At 45.4% G+C, this 21736-nt stretch overlaps 1 protein-coding gene across 3 annotated transcripts in view; it reads right to left on the bottom strand.

The window, feature by feature from the left end:
• Nucleotides 1-19268, bottom strand: part of LOC138661589 (complement factor B-like) — a 60787-nt gene extending 41519 nt beyond the window's left edge. For 2 of the 3 annotated variants that reach the window (XR_011317947.1, XR_011317946.1), the window contains exons 1-7: nt 19124-19200; nt 13780-13977; nt 13007-13192; nt 11814-11987; nt 4782-4877; nt 2278-2411; nt 218-356 (exon numbers count right to left, since the gene is read on the bottom strand). Coding sequence is in view for 1 of the 3 variants with exons in the window: in XM_069746405.1 (XP_069602506.1) it covers nt 218-356; nt 2278-2411; nt 4782-4877; nt 11814-11987; nt 13007-13192; nt 13780-13977; nt 19124-19157 (961 nt within the window). In the remaining 2 variants the exon portion in view is untranslated. Of the gene's footprint in view, nt 1-217; nt 357-2277; nt 2412-4781; nt 4878-11813; nt 11988-13006; nt 13193-13779; nt 13978-19123 lie in introns of all 3 variants that reach the window. The other variant, XM_069746405.1, reaches the window with a different exon arrangement.
• Between the last annotated feature and the right edge of the window lie 2468 nt (nt 19269-21736).

Here is a 21736-nt window from a genome sequence, read left to right as displayed (position 1 = left end):
CTTTTAACTCTGCGATTGGGAGAGGAGGATCCCAATCACGGGTATATCCTCTACTAAGTCACTGCTCCAAATTAGGGTATTTGGAGATGGGTTTTCTACAATGGAGAACCCCTCCTATAGTCCTCTATATTGTATTCTATTAGTTCTTAATTGTGATTGGCCATGTGATTGCATATAGTTAGTAAAATTATTGGGAAAGCAACGTCATCTCCATTACCTGCGTACTTAAATGCTTTAATCTTCTCGATGACGGCGTCAGGGTCCGTACTGTCATCATCAGACAGCAGCACAATGGGTTTTACATAGGAAGCATATGAGATGACAGCATAGCGAGGGGTAAAATCAAAGCTGGATATCTGTAAGAGACAACGAGTTACGTATACTGCCCCTATTCATCAGATCAGAACCATAACAGGTCAAATACATCTTCTATAAAAATGAACGCACTGCAAACAGTAATCTGACTCATTATGTCCAGGTATATTACAACTGTGATTGCTGTCCTGATGGATGTACAGAGTAGGCTGCACACACCGACATCTATCCCTTTATCATATAACACGTCAATATATCTGCCTATTGATTTGTTGGGCAATTCTAGAGTCCAAGAACAGAGAGCCTAAAACTATGACTTAGCCGGAAATTTTTTTGCTACCCGCTTAGGACTCTTTCACACTTCCATTTTTTACAATCTGCACAAGATCCATCAAAATGTTGCAAAGACGGATCCTGTGCAGATTGTAAAAATACGGGTGCACTGGGCCCGTTTTTCTGACGGATCCGTCGAGGCTATGTGCACCTGTTGTGTATCCGCTGCGAAAAACGCATACACAACACAACCCATGTTAAAAATAATAATAATAAAAAAAAAAAAATCGCAATATTCTTACCTTCCGGCGTCCCGCACAGCGTTCCCAATGCTCTCGTTCCCAGTAATGCCTTGCGTGACAATGACCTCTGATGACATAGCGGTCTCGCGAGACCGACCGCAACGTCATCGGGTCATTTCGCAATGCATTAATGGGAACGCCAGTTGCCGCGAGCATCGGTAACGCTGTGTGGGACGCCGGAAGGTAAGAATATTGCGATTTTTTATTTTTTTTTAATTATTTTTAACATTATAACTTATCAATAGTAAAAAGAGAGAAAGAGCGAATGAGAGAGAATATGCCTGACTGGAAATTCTTCCGCGGATGCTCAGTTTCAAAAGACGGCATCCGTCGCTGGATTCCTGCTTTTGACAGTCAGCGATGGATCGCTGAGCGATTTTCCGACGTACAGAAAAAAAGTTCCTCTGTGCGTTGTCCCCGCCCGACGGACAGCAATTTTCCGACGGACAGCAATTTTCCGACGGATCCAGTGCACGACGGATGAAACGTGTGGCCATCCATCACAATCCGTCGCTAATACAAGTCTATGAGAAAAAAACGGATCCAGCAGAAAAATTTGCTGGATCCATTTTTTTCATAAAACGACGTATTGTGACGGAAAAAGAAAGACGGAAGTGTGAAAGAGGCCTTAGATGACATTGTCACTAGTAGGCCGGGGTCACACTGGCGTATTGCATCCGATGCAAGAGCATTGGATGCAATATGCTAATGATACTCGGCTCCTGCTTGCAGCAGAGCAGGAGCCGAGTGTCATGCGTCTGTGCTCCGATTCTCTCGCACAGGGAGGATCGGAGCACAGCTGCGGAGGAGGCGGAGAAATGAATTTCTCCATCTCCTCCATTGCTGGGGTCCGCTTATAGCGCACATCACTCGGATGATATCGGAGTGGTGTGCGCTGTCTCACTCGCACCCATAGGCTTATATGGGTGCGAGTGAGCCGAGAGTTTTCCTCGGTCTGTGACAATCGCAGCGCAGCATGCTGCGAGTGTCTCGGACCGAGGAAAACGGCCGACAAAAAGTCGGCTGCTGGGAGCGGCCCCATATGGTAACATGGGTCCGAGTGCAATGCGATTTTTTATCGCATTGCACTCGGCCGCATTACGGTCTAGTGTGACCCCGGCCGTAACGGCAGAATCTAAGGTGTTTGGATCATTCACTGATTCCGACACCTGCCCTGCATGGCGGAGGCTCAGACCGGGGCCTGGTCCACACTCTCCCTCCTGGCATGTGATATACATCTATGGAGTCTGTCCCTAATTGTTTCTTTTATATTTTAACAATCTAAAGCCTATGACAGACAGTAAGCAAAGTCTAACATAAGGCGAGTCCTGCACTACACCCTAAGAGGGATCGGCCATCGCTTGTCTACTACTTATATTCTCCGGACCTTCTCTATGAACACTTCACTGATTTCCTTCGCTGTTTCAAAGCTTCTTGGTCCGACACTTCTAGAGGTGTCTAAGATAATGAAGATGTTCACGAGGCCTCCTTTTTGTACTCGTATTTTCCGATCAGCCTCCCCTATGGGAAGAAGGAGAGAAAATTTACCACTAAAGGTATTAGGATATGTATATCCATCTTAGGCTACTTTCACACTAGCGTTTTTTGCAATACGTCGCAATGCGTCGTTTATGGGAAAAAACGCATCCTGCAAAGTTGTTTGCAGGATGCGTTTTTGCCCCATAGATTACCATTAGCGACGCATTGCAATGCATTGACACACGTCGCAACCGTCGTGCGACGGTTGCGCCGTGTTGTGGCAGACCGCCGGGAGCAAAAAACGTTACATGTAACGTTTTTTGCTGCCGACGGACCGCTTTTTCCGACCGCGCATTCGCGGCCGGAACTCTCCCCCCACCTCCCCGCACCTTACAATGGGGCAGCGGATGCGCAGGAAAAATGCATCCGCTGCCTCCGTTGTGCGGCGCATTCACTGCTAGCGTCGGAACCTCGGCCCGACGCACTGCGACAGGCCGCGTCCGACGCTAGTGTGAAAGTAGCCTAATGTGAGCGACGGATGGGGGACCCAGAGCCAGGACAGAATACGGCTCCTGATTTGTGAAGTTTTTAATCATTCCCATTGCTTCCTCATCAACTGTTTAATTAGAACCATCTTTAAGAAACAAGATTCTAGCAAATCGAGGTATTACTGGTACATATGTGTCATGGCGCGCCCTACTGTTCTGTGATTCCCTCTCTGAAAGTCCACTATATGCGTCCAGTACCGGTGGTCACACATGCTCAGTAGACCGATCCTCCACAATCCACTTTACATGGGTCATTTCTGGCGTTATTTAGACCAGAAAATAAGAATCAATGCCCTCGACATGGCTTCTTCCAACAACTCCTGGAGACTTGGTGAAAAGAAGGCCCCTTGTTCTTTTGGAACTGGGAAAGGAGAGGTTATATCTCCAGATTCCATTTACAAAAGTTTGTTGAGGAACAGCCCCTTCTATCACACTGGTCTATTTTCACAAATTTCCATGGCGTTCTCGTTAAGGAAGTGTCTTTATGGGACTGTTTTGATGGGGCAAGCAGGGGTTATTTTGTTCTTTTCATGGAGGAGGGTTGACCTGTACTTTCAGATCTGTACAGCTTTGTCTACAATACAGTATAAAAATTATTTATACTTAGAAAGTATCATAGAGAAGTAGAAAAAAACGTCTGCTGTCTTCCAGAAACAGCGCCACACCTGTCCACAGGTTGTACATTCACGTCAGTGCAGCTAAGCCACTGTACCCGACACAGCCTATGGCAAAAGATGGAAAACTGCTCCGTTTTTCTGATTTTGGACAATCCCTTTAATACATTACCTTTATGTCGTATTGTTAACTTTTATGTTTTTACCATATTCTTTGTGCCTTTTTTTTTTTTTAAGTTCACTTTATTTGTTCGGCACCAGAACCGTGATTTTCCTTATCCAGATGTTTTAACTAATGATGAGCGAATAAACTTATAACTCAAGATTTCTCGAGCACGCTCAGGGGTCCTCCGAGTATTTTTTAGTGCTCGGAGATTTAGTTTTCCTCACCTCAGCTGAATGATTTACATCTGTTAGCCAGCTTGATTACATGTGGGGATTTCCTAACAACCAGGCAACCCCCACATGTACTTATGCTGGCTAATAGCTGTAAATCATTCAGCTGCGGCGAAGAAAACTGAAACTCCGAGCACTAAAAAATACTCGGAGGTCACCGGAGCGTGCTCGGAAATCTGGAGTAACGAGTGTATTCGCTCATCACTAGTTTTAATCTAATTTATTATTTCCAACTTTTGAAAAATTTTGTGCCATTGTCCGTTAGTTCTGTAGGGGAGTACGAAGCCGGTGTCATTTTATTTTGGCGCAGTTGTAAGACTCACGCACGAAATTTTAAAAGGTTTTATGTTCTAAAAAGGCGCAAAGAAAGGTAAAAGACAAAAACAAAAAACACGGCTTTGATTTTGCACAAAACACTCATGTGAATTCTGAAACATTTAGAGCAAAAAATAAAAGTGACTTAAAAAAAATTGATGATTTGCGACATAATCTTCGTTTTATGTCCAAGTCATCGGCTCTTGTCAGGAAATCTCATCTACTTCTGCCATAACGCCCGCTATCCAAATATCAACACTCTATTCCTAGGAAGCCCAACCCCAAGGTTATCCTGGACCCTGCCCCCGGCCCTGTTTGCTCTGCTTATCTGACTGTCTATGTCATTGCTGAGCACTGGGCAAGTTAATGATCGGAACTTCACAGGAAAATAATTTTTGGTTTAGCGCCAGTCTGTGTTTTCAAAGCTCGGTGAGAAAGTGTCAGCTCTACCTAGTCATAAAGCTATGATGCTTGTCCACCGCCCGCTATAACATAGGTATCCTGCATTGTACAGTTCGTGTCACGTACTGTTCTCCTACCTTCTACTTTATCCAAGTCGGACGATTCGATAGTTTCAGAAAGGGAGGAAGAGAAAGTCTCCGCCACTTCCTCAGGGGTATCAAATGTATACCAGTCTGCGGAGGAAAGAGACGCATCAGTCACTTTAAAGGGAACCAATCACGTTCCCAAACGTTATTTACCTGCAGATATAGGGTTAATCATCTGCAGGTAAATAGCAATACCATGGAGTCCGGCCACCTTACTGAAAGCGCGGCTACTTTGATAAAATTAACGTTATCCTCCAAGAATCCGCTGGCTTTCAGTTATAGAGGCATGCCTGGGGCAGTTTCAGTCACCGATCAGTACACAGCGAGTTGTGACTGTAACTACGCCTTGATTGACAGTTGGCTCTACATAGAAAAGATGCAGAGCGAGCTGTCAATCATAGCACCTGGATGTGCTTACAGCTGCAACTTGCTGAGTACTGAGCAGCGATACACACCTCTATAACTGAAAGCCGGCGGCATCCAGGAGGATAAAGTTTATTTTCTCCCAGTAGCCGCACTTTCAAGTAAAGCGGCCAGACTGTATTGTATCGCTATTTACCTGCATCTAAACCCTATATCTGCAGATTAATAGCATTTGAGGACATGACTAGTTCCTTTTAATCAATAAGCAGGGATCTCTTACTTAAAGGGTTTGTATCAGATTACAATAATGGTCCCTTTTTTCCTTATAAACAGCACTATTTATTTTTATAAGCTATATTTGCTATTGCAGCAATGCTCGCTTCAGGTAATTGGGGTATCAACTGTAGTACCGGACTTAGCCTTTATACATGCGTGGCACTGTTTCTGAGAAAAAAAGACACTTTTTTATTATTCAGCCTGTATATAGAATATCAACCTGAAATATTAAGGACAGAGGAAACCATATTCTGCCCACAGTTTTCTTTCCCTACTTTTCACATTTTGCAAGCAGGCACAAACAGTCATGGCTGAAAGTGTTGACACCATTGACATTTTTTCCAGAAAATAAAGTATTTCTCCCAGAAAATTATTGCAGTTACACGTTTTGTTATACACATGTTTATTTCCTTTGTGTGTATTGGAACAACACTAAAAAAAACAAAACAAAGGAAAATTGGACATAATTTTCACACACAACCCCAAAAATGGGCTTGACAAAATTGTTGGGACCTTTCCAAAATTCAAAGTAAACAACATTGTTTCAAGCATGTGATGCTCGTTCAAATTCACCTGTGGAAAGTAACAAGTGTGGGCAATATGAAAATCACACCTGAAACCAGATAAAAAGGGGAGAAGTTGACTTAATCTTTGCATTGTGTGTCTGTGTGTGCCACACTATACATGGAAAACAGAAAGAGGAGAAGAGAACTATCTGAGGATTTGACATCCAAAATTGTTGAAAAATATCAACATTCTGAAGGTTTCAAGTCCATCTCCAGAGATCTTGATGTGCCTTTATCCACGGTGTGCAAGCAACATAATCAAGGATCCTTTGTTACCTGTATAAGCTCTCTGTCCGTTCCTCCGTAGCATAGGACCCATCAAAGCACATGAGGAACGAAATGGCTGTTAAAGAAATTCAAGCTGTCCTGGAGGCTCAGGGCACATCAGTGTCAGTGTAAACTCTCTGACACTTGAATGAAATGAAATGCTTTGGCAGGAGACTCTGGAGGGCCCTACTGCTGACACAGAGACATAAAAAAAGATAGACTACAGTTTGCCAAAATGTACGTGATAAAGCCAAAATCCTTCTGGGACAGCGTCGTTTAGACAGATGAGACCAAGACAGAGGTTTTTGTTAAAGCACATCATTCTCCTGTTTAATGAAAATGGAATTAGGCCTACAAAGAAAAGAACACAGTACCTACAGTCAAATATGGTGGAGGTTCCAAGATGTTTTGGAGTTGTTTTTGCTGCCTCTGGCACTGGATGCCTTGACTGTGTGCAAGGATTCATGAAATCTGAAAATTACCAAAGGATTTTGGGTGGCATCATAATGCACAGTGTCGGAAAACTGGGTTTGTATCCTAAGTCATGGGTCTTCCAGCAGGACAATTACCCCAAACATACTTCAAGGAGCACTCAGAAATGGATGGAAACAAAGCCCTGGAGAGTTCTGAGGTGGCCAGTAATGAGTTTGGGTCTAAATCCCATTGACCACCTGTGGAGAGATCTTACAGTTTTTGTTGTTGGGAGAAGGCGCCATCAAATATGAGAGAGCTGGAGCAGTTTGTAAAAGAAGAGTGGTGCGAAATTCTAGCTGAGAGGTGTAAGGAGCGTATTGATTGTTATAGGAAGCGATTGATTACAGTATTTATTCTAAATGGTGCAACCAAATATTAAGTTGAGGGTGCCAATAATTTTGTACGGCCCATTTTTGGGGTTTATTGTCAAATTATGTCCAATTTGCATTTCTTTCTCTGTTTTTTTTTGTGTGTTGTTCCAATAACAAAACATGGGGAATTGTGATAATGTTCTGGGAGAAATAGTTCATTTTCTGGAAAAAAAATTCAAGAGTGTCAACACTTTTGGCCATGACTGTATCTTTGATTTTCTATATTAAAAGTCCTCAGAAGTCAGGGAAAATTTTGCAACAAATTTTCATTTAGATCCTACCACAGTGTGTATGCATCTCCTAAGCAGATCTACGTGTCTCCATGATTGCAGACTCCACACAGCTTGTGCAGTCATGTGTTACTCCTTACAGGCAAGAAGTGAGGAGGAATAGGTTGTGGAGTAATACATGACCTCAGGATGACATTACACAGGGTTTATATGTAGTCAGGTCAGCATAGGAGCATTATATACATCATAATAAAAAAAGGTATTTTTTTTTCATAGAGTAATTTTTTTTGGAAATGTAATTATGTATTAACTTTTTCGAAGTTATTCATCTTTATAACAGTCTCCATGCACTGTGTATAGAGGAGCTGTGGGCCCATCATACTGTGTACAGAGGAGCTGTGGGCCCATCATACTGTGTATAGGGGAGCTGTGGGCCCATCATACTGTGTACAGAGGAGCTGTGGGCCCATCATACTGTGTATAGGGAAGCTGTGGGCCCATCATACTGTGTACAGAGGAGCTGTGGGCCATCATACTGTGTACAGAGGAGCTGTGGGCCCATCATACTGTGTATAGGGGAGCTGTGGGCCCATCATACTGTGTATAGGGGAGCTGTGGGCCCATCATACTGTGTATAGGGGAGCTGTGGGCCCATCATACTGTGTATAGAGGAGCTGTGGGCCCATCATACTGTGTATAGGGAAGCTGTGGGCCCATCATACTGTGTACAGAGGAGCTGTGGGCCATCATACTGTGTACAGAGGAGCTGTGGGCCCACCATACTGTGTACAGAGGAGCTGTGGGCCCATCATACTGTGTACAGAGGAGCTGTGGGCCCATCATACTGTGTACAGAGGAGCTGTGGGCCCACCATACTGTGTACAGAGGAGCTGTGGGCCCACCATACTGTGTACAGAGGAGCTGTGGGCCCACCATACTGTGTACAGAGGAGCTGTGGGCCCATCATACTGTGTACAGAGGAGCTGTGGGCCCATCATACTGTGTACAGAGGAGCTGTGGGCCCATCATACTGTGTACAGAGGAGCTGTGGGCCCATCATACTGTGTATAGAGGAGCTGTGGGCCCACCATACTGTGTACAGAGGAGCTGTGGGCCCATCATACTGTGTATAGGGGAGCTGTGGGCCCATCATACTGTGTATAGAGGAGCTGTGGGCCCATCATACTGTGTACAGAGGAGCTGTGGGCCCATCATACTGTGTACAGAGGAGCTGTGGGCCCACCATACTGTGTACAGAGGAGCTGTGGGCCCATCATACTGTGTATAGAGGAGCTGTGGGCCCACCATACTGTGTACAGAGGAGCTGTGGGCCCATCATACTGTGTATAGGGAAGCTGTGGGCCCATCATACTGTGTATAGGGAAGCTGTGGGCCCATCATACTGTGTACAGAGGAGCTGTGGGCCCATCATACTGTGTATAGGGAAGCTGTGGGCCCATCATACTGTGTACAGAGGAGCTGTGGGCCCATCATACTGTGTATAGAGGAGCTGTGGGCCCATCATACTGTGTATAGAGGAGCTGTGGGTACATCATACTGTGTATAGAGGAGCTGAGGGCCCATCATACTGTGTATAGGGGAGCTGTGGGCCCATCATACTGTGTATAGAGGAGCTGCGGGCCCATCATACTGTGTATAGAGGAGCTGTGGGCCCATAATACTGTGTATAAGGGAGCTGTGGGCCTATCATACTGTGTATAGGGAAGCTGTGGGCCCATCATACTGTGTACAGAGGAGCTGTGGGCCCATCATACTGTGTATAGGGAAGCTGTGGGCCCATCATACTGTGTACAGAGGAGCTGTGGGCCCATCATACTGTGTATAGAGAAGCTGTGGGCCCATCATACTGTGTACAGAGGAGCTGTGGGCCCATCATACTGTGCATAGGGGAGCTGTGGGCCCACCATTTGTATAGAGGAGCTGTGGGCCCACCATACTGTGTACAGAGGAGCTGTGGGCCCATCATACTGTGTACAGAGGAGCTGTGGGCCCATCATACTGTGTACAGAGGAGCTGAGGGCCCATCATACTGTGTACAGAGGAGCTGTGGGCCCATCATACTGTGTACAGAGGAGCTGTGGGCCCACCATACTGTGTACAGAGGAGCTGTGGGCCCATCATACTGTGTATAGGGAAGCTGTGGGCCCATCATACTGTGTATAGGGAAGCTGTGGGCCCATCATACTGTGTACAGAGGAGCTGTGGGCCCATCATACTGTGTACAGAGGAGCTGTGGGCCCATCATACTGTGTATAGAGGAGCTGTGGGCCCATCATACTGTGTATAGAGGAGCTGTGGGTACATCATACTGTGTATAGAGGAGCTGAGGGCCCATCATACTGTGTATAGGGGAGCTGTGGGCCCATCATACTGTGTATAGAGGAGCTGCGGGCCCATCATACTGTGTATAGAGGAGCTGTGGGCCCATAATACTGTGTATAAGGGAGCTGTGGGCCTATCATACTGTGTATAGGGAAGCTGTGGGCCCATCATACTGTGTACAGAGGAGCTGTGGGCCCATCATACTGTGTATAGGGAAGCTGTGGGCCCATCATACTGTGTACAGAGGAGCTGTGGGCCCATCATACTGTGTATAGAGAAGCTGTGGGCCCATCATACTGTGTACAGAGGAGCTGTGGGCCCATCATACTGTGCATAGGGGAGCTGTGGGCCCACCATTTGTATAGAGGAGCTGTGGGCCCACCATACTGTGTACAGAGGAGCTGTGGGACCATCATACTGTGTATAGATGAGCTGTGGGCCCATCATACTGTGTACAGAGGAGCTGTGGGCCCATCATACTGTGCATAGGGGAGCTGTGGGCCCACCATTTGTATAGAGGAGCTGTGGGCCCACCATACTGTGTATAGAGGAGCTGTGGGCCCATAATACTGTGTATAGAGGAGCTGTGGGCCCACCATACTGTGTACAGAGGAGCTGTGGGCCCATCATACTGTGTACAGAGGAGCTGTGGGCCCATCATACTGTGTATAGAGGAGCTGTGGGCCCACCATAATGTATATAGAGGAGCTGTGGGCCCATCATACTGTGTATAGAAGAGCTGTGGGCCCATCATACTGTGTATAGGGAAGCTGTGGGCCCATCATACTGTGTACAGAGGAGCTGTGGGCCCATCATACTGTGTATAGGGAAGCTGTGGGCCCATCATACTGTGTATAGGGGAGCTGTGGGCCCATCATACTGTGTATAGAGGAGCTGTGGGCCCATCATACTGTGTATAGAGGAGCTGTGGGCCCACCATAATGTATATAGAGGAGCTGTGGGCCCATCATACTGTGTATAGAAGAGCTGTGGGCCCATCATACTGTGTATAGGGAAGCTGTGGGCCCATCATACTGTGTACAGAGGAGCTGTGGGCCCATCATACTGTGTATAGGGAAGCTGTGGGCCCATCATACTGTGTATAGGGGAGCTGTGGGCCCATCATACTGTGCATAGGGGAGCTGTGGGCCCACCATTTGTATAGAGGAGCTGTGGGCCCACCATAATGTGTATAGAGGAGCTGTGGGGCCACCATTTGTATAGAGGAGCTGTGGGCCCACCACACTGTGTACAGAGGAGCTGTGGGCCCATCATACTGTGCATAGGGGAGCTGTGGGCCCATCATACTGTGCATAGGGGAGCTGTGGGCCCACCATTTGTATAGAGGAGCTGTGGGCCCATCATAATGTGCATAGAGGAGCTGTGGTTCCACCATTTGTATAGAGGAGCTGTGGGCCCACCAAACTCTGTATAGAGGAGCTGTGGGCCCACCATACTGTGTACAGAGGAGCTGTCGGCCCACCATACTGTGTACAGAGGAGCTGTGAGCCCACCATACTGTGTACAGAGGAGCTGTGAGCCCACCATACTGTGTATAGAGGAGCTGTGGACACTGTTTTCTAGGGCCCTTGTACTGGACATTAATATATTCTAGGGGGCAATTTTACCATCCAGAGGGCACAAAGGAGGCATTATTACTATGTGGGGCAGTAAGGAGCGCTGTCATTGTACCACCAGCAGTAACTCAGTATTGGGGTATCAGCAGGATGAGGAGTTTGTGCAGGTTGTGGATAGATGGAGACGGTGCTGTAAATGTGAGAAGTCAGATGTGTCTGTGTTGTAATATCTACAGCTGAGTCCTGGGTGGAGAAGTCGTCATGTCGGTCTGGGCCGGATGGAAAAAACGGAAAAAGTGAACGACTCCATAAGAAGGAACATCAGCGGTAAGTCACCATCTATAACTGTGCTGTAATCACTTGTAGGTTCTGCAGTGGTATCTGCCACTATATGGCGGTAATGTCAGTGCGCCACCATAGTTGTTATCAGCGTTACCGGTTAGGGGCCACTCAGATGTGTCCCCCCCAGAGCTGAACCTCTCTTCGCCTCTAGATATATGGAGTAACATTAAATCTCATCTCCGACCACTCTCACAAATTAGATTGATGATCTTACATCTGCAGGACGGTTCTGCTCCGGACCAGCGCTTGTTCTCCACACACACTCTCTCCTTAGAGCCGAACATCTGCAGCCCCATCTGGCATTTATACGTCACTTTGTCTCCAATCTTGTAGGAAGACCCTACTTTTGTGCCCCCGATAGGAACCCCTGGATTTGGACAGTCGCCCTCTGTGCAGGGAAAAAAGTATGGAAAACAAAAGAAAAGATAAATAGAGAAACGAAAAAGAATTGTGTTGGAACATAATATAGGACTAGTGACTAGTCCCATTACCTGGCCATGCATTAAAGGGATATTCCCTTATAGATCTATAGCATATCCCATGGCTATTCCACAAATGTACAGCAGATGCCGGACCACCAATGGGACCTACATCTATCTCAAAAACAGGGCACCGACGCGCGTTGCTGACAGTTAAGAGGTGGTCGATGGGATCTATTCTGAGTTGTGCCATGTGAATCTATGGCTATAGAATAAAGTTAATTTGCTCTTCCTACTGCACTACAAACAGCAAAAAATAAATTAAAAAATGCCTACATTTACATGTGTGTTTTCTGCATTTCCTTGCTCAAAATGAAAGAAGTTAATCAATTAACTACAGATACCACCAAATAGTATCAATAAAAACCTCAACAATATAAAAAAAATCCATTTTTTGTGGGAGAATTTGCATCTGAGTTTCAGTATATATCACAATTTTAAAATTCTATATAATGTCCACTAATTAGTGCCAATTTTCTAATTGGGTTTCTGGTTTCCAGCGACCCATAAGGGGTTGTTGAAATGCTAACCTTTTGAATTTTTTTATAGCAAGCAACCCAATATTAATTTTTACATATAGGTTTATTTTTTACATTTTTTTTTTTTTACCAATTTGCACTTTTTCTATAGACTTGTCTATAGCCATTGCCACCACTAGGGGGAGCCCACTGCCTGCACATTCTCACAGCTCTCAGAGCGATCGATACTTGCTGCATACATCCATGTGCAGTTTGCTCCCCCTAGTGGTGGCTGCAAGCAGCCAGAATGTTATTATTGGAGTTAATGGGAAGTATAAAGATATACAATAATATTACTACAGAGAATATATATAACAGTAGTAGAATTGGCGCCGTCTCGGTGGGTCAGAATATAATGTAGGTCCAGTGTTATTTTTATTTATTGTATATTTAACATTTTATTTTTGTACCTTGATTGTCACATTTTGCATTTTCACCGCTCCATTTTCCATTTGCCTGACAGGTGCTGTTTCCATGTCCAAAAATTTGATATCCTCCCCAGCACTCGAAGCGCAGGACATCTCCCACCAAGTATTTCACTTTCCATGGATAAAAATCTCCATTTTCAAAGATGAGTGGTCTGGGGCACTGCACGTCTGTAAGGGTAACAGCAGCAAATAGCACATACAAGTAATATACTGTATATGGGTACCAGGGGATCATTCTTTAGTGCAAAAGAAAAAAAGAGAATTTTTCCAACTGGGTTTCATTCACGTTTTTGTCTTCTCCATCCTCTATGCATCACTGTACATAGCTGGCTGCAGAATGCGTTCCCAGTGAATGAGTCGATTAGTTCATCTTGTCGGCAGGGCCTGTAACTCTTATCGCTCTTTTGGTGAACTACATGAGCTGATTTATGACCAAATCAATGTTCAGCTCAATTAACTTTGCCATCAGAACCAGCTCACTGACAGATTTGCTGTAGACTCATACTGCAGCCTGCTATGTACAGTGGTACATAGAGGCTGTAGATGCTAAATGATGCATAAAATGTTAATAAAGCCCTGTTGTGAACATGATTTTTAGCCAAACATGCCTGCTTTTTTTTTAATAAAAAATAAATTAACGTTCAGATTAAATACAATTCCAAGCAGAAATCCATGGGTGCAGTCTCGGATTGCTGGTGCTGAATTCCGCATCCAGTTTCCTTGTTAGTTTTCGGCAGACGCCTATACTCAGTTACCTCTACATTGTGCCTTCACATTCTCATCCGACCACCGACCAGTGTAGAGGCAATCCCGCGATCGGGACGGGTGCGGGTACCTTCCTCCAGGGCAGCTGTACTCCACCGTACTGCCAACATTCGCCCCATCGGTCAGATCATATTTACCTCCAGCAATGGCTATTTTACCAAGATCACATGAAGAGGCCGCAATAGACACTAAAAGCAAAATGTGACAGTGTGAAAGCAGAAAATGTGTTCAGAGCGCAGCAGATACAACCTGGGAGAGAACAGTATAAGCAGATTATGGGGAAGCCATGTTTTGCACAATTTACATGACAACACCTGTTGCAGTCTCACAGCCAGTATTATACTTCAGAGCGGGCATTCATCATTCTACACTCACTCAGGTGTCTCAATGTCTCTGCAGAGCTTGATGTGTCCACAGAAGTGTTGTCTTTACACAGTCACTGCACAGAAACAAAACAACTGTTGTAGGCGAGGGTCACACGAGCGCACAGTTTCTCTTACGAGAAAATTGGGTCCATTACGCAAATCACACTCTGATTGTCATGGTTAGGATGCGGTTATTGTCCTGTTCTCTCAGGGTTAATGTTGCTGGCCTCCTTTTTCGATCTGAGAGGGGTATTTATACCCACTCCAGACTAGGATTTCCGTCATTCTAGTCTGTGTGAATGACCCCCTGAAGTGTCTGCTCGGTTTGCAATTGTGTTCCTTGCTCTCCGTGCTTTACTCTGCTTGTTCGTTCTTTTGGGTTTCTGACCTCTGGCTTCTCTTCTGACAAACCCGTCTCACCCCTTTAATACCTCGTGCTCTCCTGGCTCTGGTCTTAGCTTGTTTGACTATTCTCCTGTGTGTATCGTTTCCTCTGCACCCCCACGTCTGGCTCCACCCATAACCACCTCCCACTCTGTCACATGGTTCAGGTTCTGTTTGTAACCTGGTTAGTAACCCGACGTTTTGCTCAGCTCCCTTTCTGCTGTGTGCAGCTCTCCCCGCAGCAATAATACCCGGGAGCCATGACACTGATCAGATTTTGATCAGATTCTCTGGAATGAGAAGGAGGAGAAAACAATGTCTCTATCGTCTCCATTCTATCAGTCCGTGGAATTCAGATGAAATCTGAGTGCAGTCTGATGGTTTCCACCGTCTGACTGTGTGCGATCCGAATATCTGAACAAACTAGAGCATGCTGCCATCTTTTCGACGGCACGACTCAGTCTGACTAAAAAAATCAGACATGTGCACGGCCCCATAGAATAACATTAGTTCAACTGAAATCCGATGTTTTCTTGGGTCGCACTTGGACAAAAAACACGGTCAAGTGCATGAGCCCTTTTATAGCCTCAGTCGTTAAGGCACTGTCTGACAACAAACTTGTTGACGGTTTCTAATAGCCATTAAAGTGCCCCTGTCAGAAGAATTGTGCACAGTAACTACAAACAGTGTCAGGTCGGCGCTGTTATACTGATTACAATGAAGGAAGGGTTTAATTATATATATATTATTCATTATGTAAACTAGGGGGCGGTCAGTGAGGGATCAGTGACCTGTCAGCAGGCTGCATTATGAATACCTAATCAGCCCCCCACAGGCTGCCCCAGAGCACGGGCATATCATTAACTGAAAATAAAGATTACACAACAACCACAAGACGGATTTCATCACCTGGTATCATTGTAATCAGCATAACGGTGCCGACCTGACACTGTGTGTAGGTTACTGGGCACAATCCTGCAGACATGGGCACTTTAAAGACTGTAAGTGCAGCATAAGTGGAGAAAGTGAAGTGGTGCATATGTCATAACTCAGGATCAGTAATGTAATGTATGTAGACAGTGACTGCACCAGCAGAATAGTGAGTGCAGCTCTGGAGTATAATACAGGATGTAACTCAGGATCAGTAATGTAATGTATGTGCACAGTGACTGCACCAGCAGAATAGTGAGTGCAGCTCTGGGGTATAATACAGGATGTAACTCAGGATCAGTAATGTAATGTATGTACACAGTGACTGCACCAGCAGAATAGTGAGTGCAGCTCTGGAGTATAATACAGGATGTAACTCAGGATGAGTAATGTAATGTATGTACACAGTGACTGCACCAGCAGAATAGTGAGTGCAGCTCTGGGGAATAATACAGGATGTAACTCAGGATCAGTAATGTAATGTATGTACACAGAGACTGCACCAGCAGAATAGTGAGTGCAGCTCTGGGGTATAATACAGGATGTAACTCAGGATCAGTAATGTAATGTATGTACACAGTGACTGCACCAGCAGAATAGTGAGTGCAGCTCTGGAGTAAAATGCAGGATCAATACAGGATCAGTAATGTAATGTATGTACACAGAGACTGCACCAGCAGAATAGTGAGTGCAGCTCTGGGGAATAATACAGGATGTAACTCAGGATCAGTAATGTAATGTATGTACACAGTGACTGCACCAGCAGAATAGTGAGTGCAGCTCTGGAGTATAATACAGGATGTAACTCGGATCAGTAATGTAATGTATGTACACAGTGACTGCACCAGCAGAATAGTGAGTGCAGATCTGGGGTATAATACTGGATATAATTCAGGATCAGTAATGTAATGTATGTACACAGTGACTGCACCAGCAGAATAGTGAGTGCAGCTCTGGAGTATAATACAGGATGTAACTCAGGATCAGTAATGTAATGTATGTACACAGTGACTGCACCAGCAGAATAGTGAGTGCAGCTCTGGGAGTATAATACTGGATATAATTCAGGATCAGTAATGTAATGTATGTACACAGTGACTGCACCAGCAGAATAGTGAGTGCAGCTCTGGAGTATAATACAGGATGTAACTCAGGATCAGTAATGTAATGTATGTACACAGTGACTGCACCAGCAGAATAGTGAGTGCAGCTCTGGAGTATAATACAGGATGTAACTCAGGATCAGTAATGTAATGTATGTACACAGTGACTGCACCAGCAGAATAGTGAGTGCAGCTCTGGAGTATAATACAGGATGTAACTCAGGATCAGTAATGTAATGTATGTACACAGTGACTGCACCAGCAGAATAGTGAGTGCAGCTCTGGGAGTATAATACTGGATATAATTCAGGATCAGTAATGTAATGTATGTACACAGTGACTGCACCAGCAGAATAGTGAGTGCAGATCTGGAGTATAATACAGGATGTAACTCGGGACAGTAATGTAATGTATGTACACAGTGACTGCACCAGCAGAATAGTGAGTGCAGCTCTGGGGTATAATACAGGATGTAACACAGGATCAGTAATGTATGTACACAGTGACTGCACCAGCAGAATAGTGAGTGCAGCTCTGGGAGTATAATACTGGATATAATTCAGGATCAGTAATGTAATGTATGTACACAGTGACTGCACCAGCAGAATAGTGAGTGCAGCTCTGGAGTATAATACAGGATGTAACTCAGGATCAGTAATGTAATGTATGTACACAGTGACTGCACCAGCAGAATAGTGAGTGCAGATCTGGAGTATAATATTGGATATAATTCAGGATCAGTAATGTAATGTATGTACACAGTGACTGCACCAGCAGAATAGTGAGTGCAGCTCTGGGGTATAATATAGGAGGTAACTCAGGATTAGTAATGTACTGCATGTACACAGTGACTGCACCAGCAGAATAGTGAGTGCAGCTCTGGGGTATAATACATAATGTAACTCAGGATCAGTAATGTATGTGTACAGTGACTGCACCAGCAGAATAGTGAGTGCAGCTCTGGAGTATAATACATGATGTAACTCAGGATCAGTAATGTAATGTATGTGCACAGTGACTGCACTGTTATGAAAGGCAATTCAGTACCACAATGTACATAGCGGTCAGAGCACATACAGTGATCTGACAATAACCCAAAATCATAGAACAAGCTCTGAGACGTGGGAACTCTGCAGACCGCAATCCCTAATCCTCTCCAAACAACACTAGAGGCAGCCGTGGATTGCGCCTAACTCTGCCTATGCAACTCGGCACAGCCTGAGAAACTAACTAGCCTGAAGATAGAAAATAAGCCTACCTTGCCTCAGAGAAATACCCCAAAGGAAAAGGCAGCCCCCCACATATAATGACTGTGAGTTAAGATGAAAAGACAAACGTAGAGATGAAATAGATTCAGCAAAGTGAGGCCCGACTTTCTTAACAGAGCGAGGATAGAAAAGATAACTTTGCGGTCTACACAAAACCCTAAAGAAAACCACGCAAAGGGGGCAAAAAGACCCTCCGTACCGAACTAACGGCACGGAGGTACACCCTTTGCGTCCCAGAGCTTCCAGCAACAAAATAGACAAGCTGGACAGAAAAAATAGCAAACAAATAGCAAAGAAGAACTTAGCTATGCAGAGCAGCAGGCCACAGGAATGATCCAGGGAAAAGCAAGTCCAACACTGGAACATTGACAGGAAGTCAGGATCAAAGCATTAGGTGGAGTTAAATAGAGAAGCACCTAACGACCTCACCAGATCACCTGAGGGAGGAAACTCAGAAGCAGCAGTACCACTTCCCTCCACCAACAGAAGCTCACAGAGAGAATAAGCCGAAGTACCACTTGTGACCACAGGAGGGAGTTCTGCCACAGAATTCACAACACTGCACCAGCAGAATAGTGAGTGCAGCTCTGAGTGCTGTCTGAAATTAATTTCTGTCTTCTCCGCACCTATGCTGAGATTCGGGAGAATCGGATCACACTCGGATTGAGCAGAGTGTCATTAGCATAATGGAGCCGAGCGTTTCTCATGAGAGAACATATACTCGTGTGCCCCCGGTTTTAAACCAGTGATCGTTGCCTCCATTCTGCAGAAATTGAATTGTAATCAAATAATAATAATGCTCGGAGAGATAATTCCCATGTTTGCAGTAAGACAGTGAGAGCACGGCTCCATCACTGTATGTCATTGCTCCGCTGAATACTGAAGGTGCAATGATTATCCTGTTAGTTTGGGCTGACAGATTACCTGTCCGGTTATATTCACACTAGTCAGATTTGTCTATTTCATATGATGACATTTTACAAGACATCATCACCATCCTGTCAAGAAAAACCTTCTGCCAAGAAAGCGCAAAGTTTAGTTACTGTAAGATCTCTGTGCTGGATTTTGTGGATTCTTCTATAACTTGACTGTTCGGAGATCTGCAGGTGGAGCGTTCCTCTTTATAGGGGAGCTGCAGTTGTAAAATGTCCATCAATAAATAACACCTGATACTTCTGGATACAGTATGGATTGTTACCCAGGAACTACTCACTCGATGGACGTCTGCTCTAACCTGCTCCGTCTGTAAATCCCATTTATTATCCCGAGTTCTCCGTTACTTACGTGCTATTTGGCTGAGGAGCAATAGAGGTAACATCTTGTGCCCGTCGTCTTTCTGCGTCCTTCTCCTCCTGGGATCTGAGCCTCGCTGAGGGTTTGGTGCTGTGTATTTATACTAGGGGTCGAGGACCAGTAAACTCCAATAAATGATAAAATGAACAGTCCAGTTTCACAACTTGTGTTTGCAGAGTGGAGGAACAGAGTGATATTACCCAATTCACCAGAACTGTCAGAAAATTGTACTCTCCCAAACAATTAATATGACTGTGTCGCCCTTTAAAAGATAAGTTAGTTGATCCCCTTATGACTCCAAAGTGCTTCTTCAGCAGCGAGAAATCACATTTTCTTGAGCTGCATTAGGGCATGACGATGCACTTACAGCTCCTTAGTCTCTGCTTTATTCCGGAACGAGCAGCACTCTCCCCTGGATGATTGACAGGTCATAACCTCGGGTAGATGGACCACTGACCTGTCAAGCAGCCAGAGGAGGGTGCTGTTAGTTCACAAACACTGCAGACTAAGAAGCTGGAAGTGCATCGTCATGCCCCAGTGCACTTCCAGACAACTTCAAGATTTTATTTCTCGCTGGTGAAGCAGCACTTTGGGATTTTAAAGGGATCGACTAACTTATCTTTTAATGATCTGCATTGTCATATAATGGTCAGGGGTTAATGTTTCTGACAGGTAAAGTAGCACTCCATAAAGCTACCCACATATGGTCACACTCTTTCCGTTTGGCTTCACCCCAAAAATCTCACCTAGACTGTTGCCAGGAAGTGCGTTTGAGGGAGCTGTGTGCAATGAGTGGTCGGTCGTCCGCCTAGAAATGTGACTATATGATAAGCGGACCCCCCTCCCTTCCACCTGTGCAGCCCACTCATCTGCATGGGGCACACAGGGTGGGATGGAAGTCATGTCAGGAAGCTGATAGTCTGAACAGTGTTCCCTGGCACTGCTGTGTTTTTTCATTGCCCCCAGTCGATTTTGCTTCAATGAAACAGATATCCTGGTAGGCAAGTACAGGAAGGCACGGCTGATAGACAGGCAGGCTGTCAGACACCACTGTAGTACTGGACTGGTATACCGAATATAAATACTGGGACCTGTGATCTGGCAAGTGTGTTAGAACATACAAACAACATTGCTCAGGCACCGCCATACTGGAGGAGGTGCCTTAAACAGCAAGTGTCCTCCAGCTATTGGCTGAGGACACTTTAGGAGGATGTAGGCAGTCCATCTAAGAGAGAATGAGTGCGCACGGTGACCAGGGATCTGCACATAGGGAGCGCACCCAAGGCAGCCGCAGACTCGGAAGGAGCAGATAGTGCGGGATGGGGGCCGCAGTGGTGAGCAAGCTGGCATCCCTGCAGGGGGAGGGTGGCAGAAGGCACAGACACTGGCGCTAAAGTTCCCCTGCCTTAACGCCCTCTCTTTTTCAAGCCCGCAAGAAATGTCTTCAGGAGGAGAGGGACACGGATGTTCTCCCTGGGCTCCCAAGACCAAAGCCCTTCCAATCCACAAGAAAATGGTTTTTCCTTTTACCCTCTTGGTGGCCAGGAGTTTTAGTTTGTAGGCTACCGTATTAATTTGTATCAACACCTCAAAGGGACCAATGAAGCGAGGCCCCAATTTATATGACAGTACTTTGGGATGTACATACTTGGGCGACAGCCAGACCTTATTCCTAGAGGGGAATCCAGACGTCACTTGTCCAAGTGTCTTTCATCCAGTTGGAGGATTTTAATAAGGAAGGCTTGGTGTCCTCCCAGATTCCGGAAAAATTCTTGACGAGGAATATCGGACGTGGTACACACAGGTAACGGGGTATTGGGATGTTGACCATAGACCACGAAAAACGGAGATTTAGCAGAAGATTCACTTACATTGTTATTGTATGAGAATTCGACCCAAGGCAAGATTTCGGCCCAGTCACTGTGGTGGGCATTAACAAAGTTCCGGAGGAAATTAGTCAGGATCTGATTGACCCGCTCCACCTGGCCATTGGACTGAGGATGGTAGGTAAATGAGAAATCCAAAGTAACATTCAGTAGCTTACAGGTGGCCCTCCAGAAACGTGAGATAAACTGGACGCCTCTGAGACAATGTGGAGCGGTAGAGAATTGAGGCAGAAAATATGTATAATAAATTATTTTGCCAGCTGTGGCGCAGATGGAAGACCAGGTAGTAGATTGAAGCGAGCCATTTTGGAGAATTAATTGACAACCACCCAGATGAAGGTGGCCGATACTGGCAGGTCAGTGATGAAATCCATAGCATATGCTGCGAGGGAGCAGATGGTATGGGCAAGGGAAGTAACTGACCATAAGGAAGCTGTTTAACAAGATGATTCTAAACCCACTAGGAAGACCCCAGCTACTGAGTTAGGCCGGTTTCACACGTCAGTGTCTCCGGTACGTGAGGTGACAGTTTCCTCACGTACCGGAGACACTGACTCACGTAGACACATTGAAATCAATGTGTCTCTGCACGTCAGCGTGTTTTCATGGACCGTGTGTCCGTGTGCAAAGCACGGAGACATGTCAGTGTTCGTGGGAGCGCACAGATTACACGGACCCATTAAAGTCAATGCGTCCGTGTAAAACACGTACCGCACAC

Source organism: Ranitomeya imitator, chromosome 2, assembly GCF_032444005.1.
Source record: "Ranitomeya imitator isolate aRanImi1 chromosome 2, aRanImi1.pri, whole genome shotgun sequence".
Lineage (NCBI taxonomy): Eukaryota > Metazoa > Chordata > Amphibia > Anura > Dendrobatidae > Ranitomeya > Ranitomeya imitator.
The sequence above is the reverse complement of the archived record's forward strand: the minus strand, read 5'-3'. Positions and strand labels throughout refer to the sequence as shown.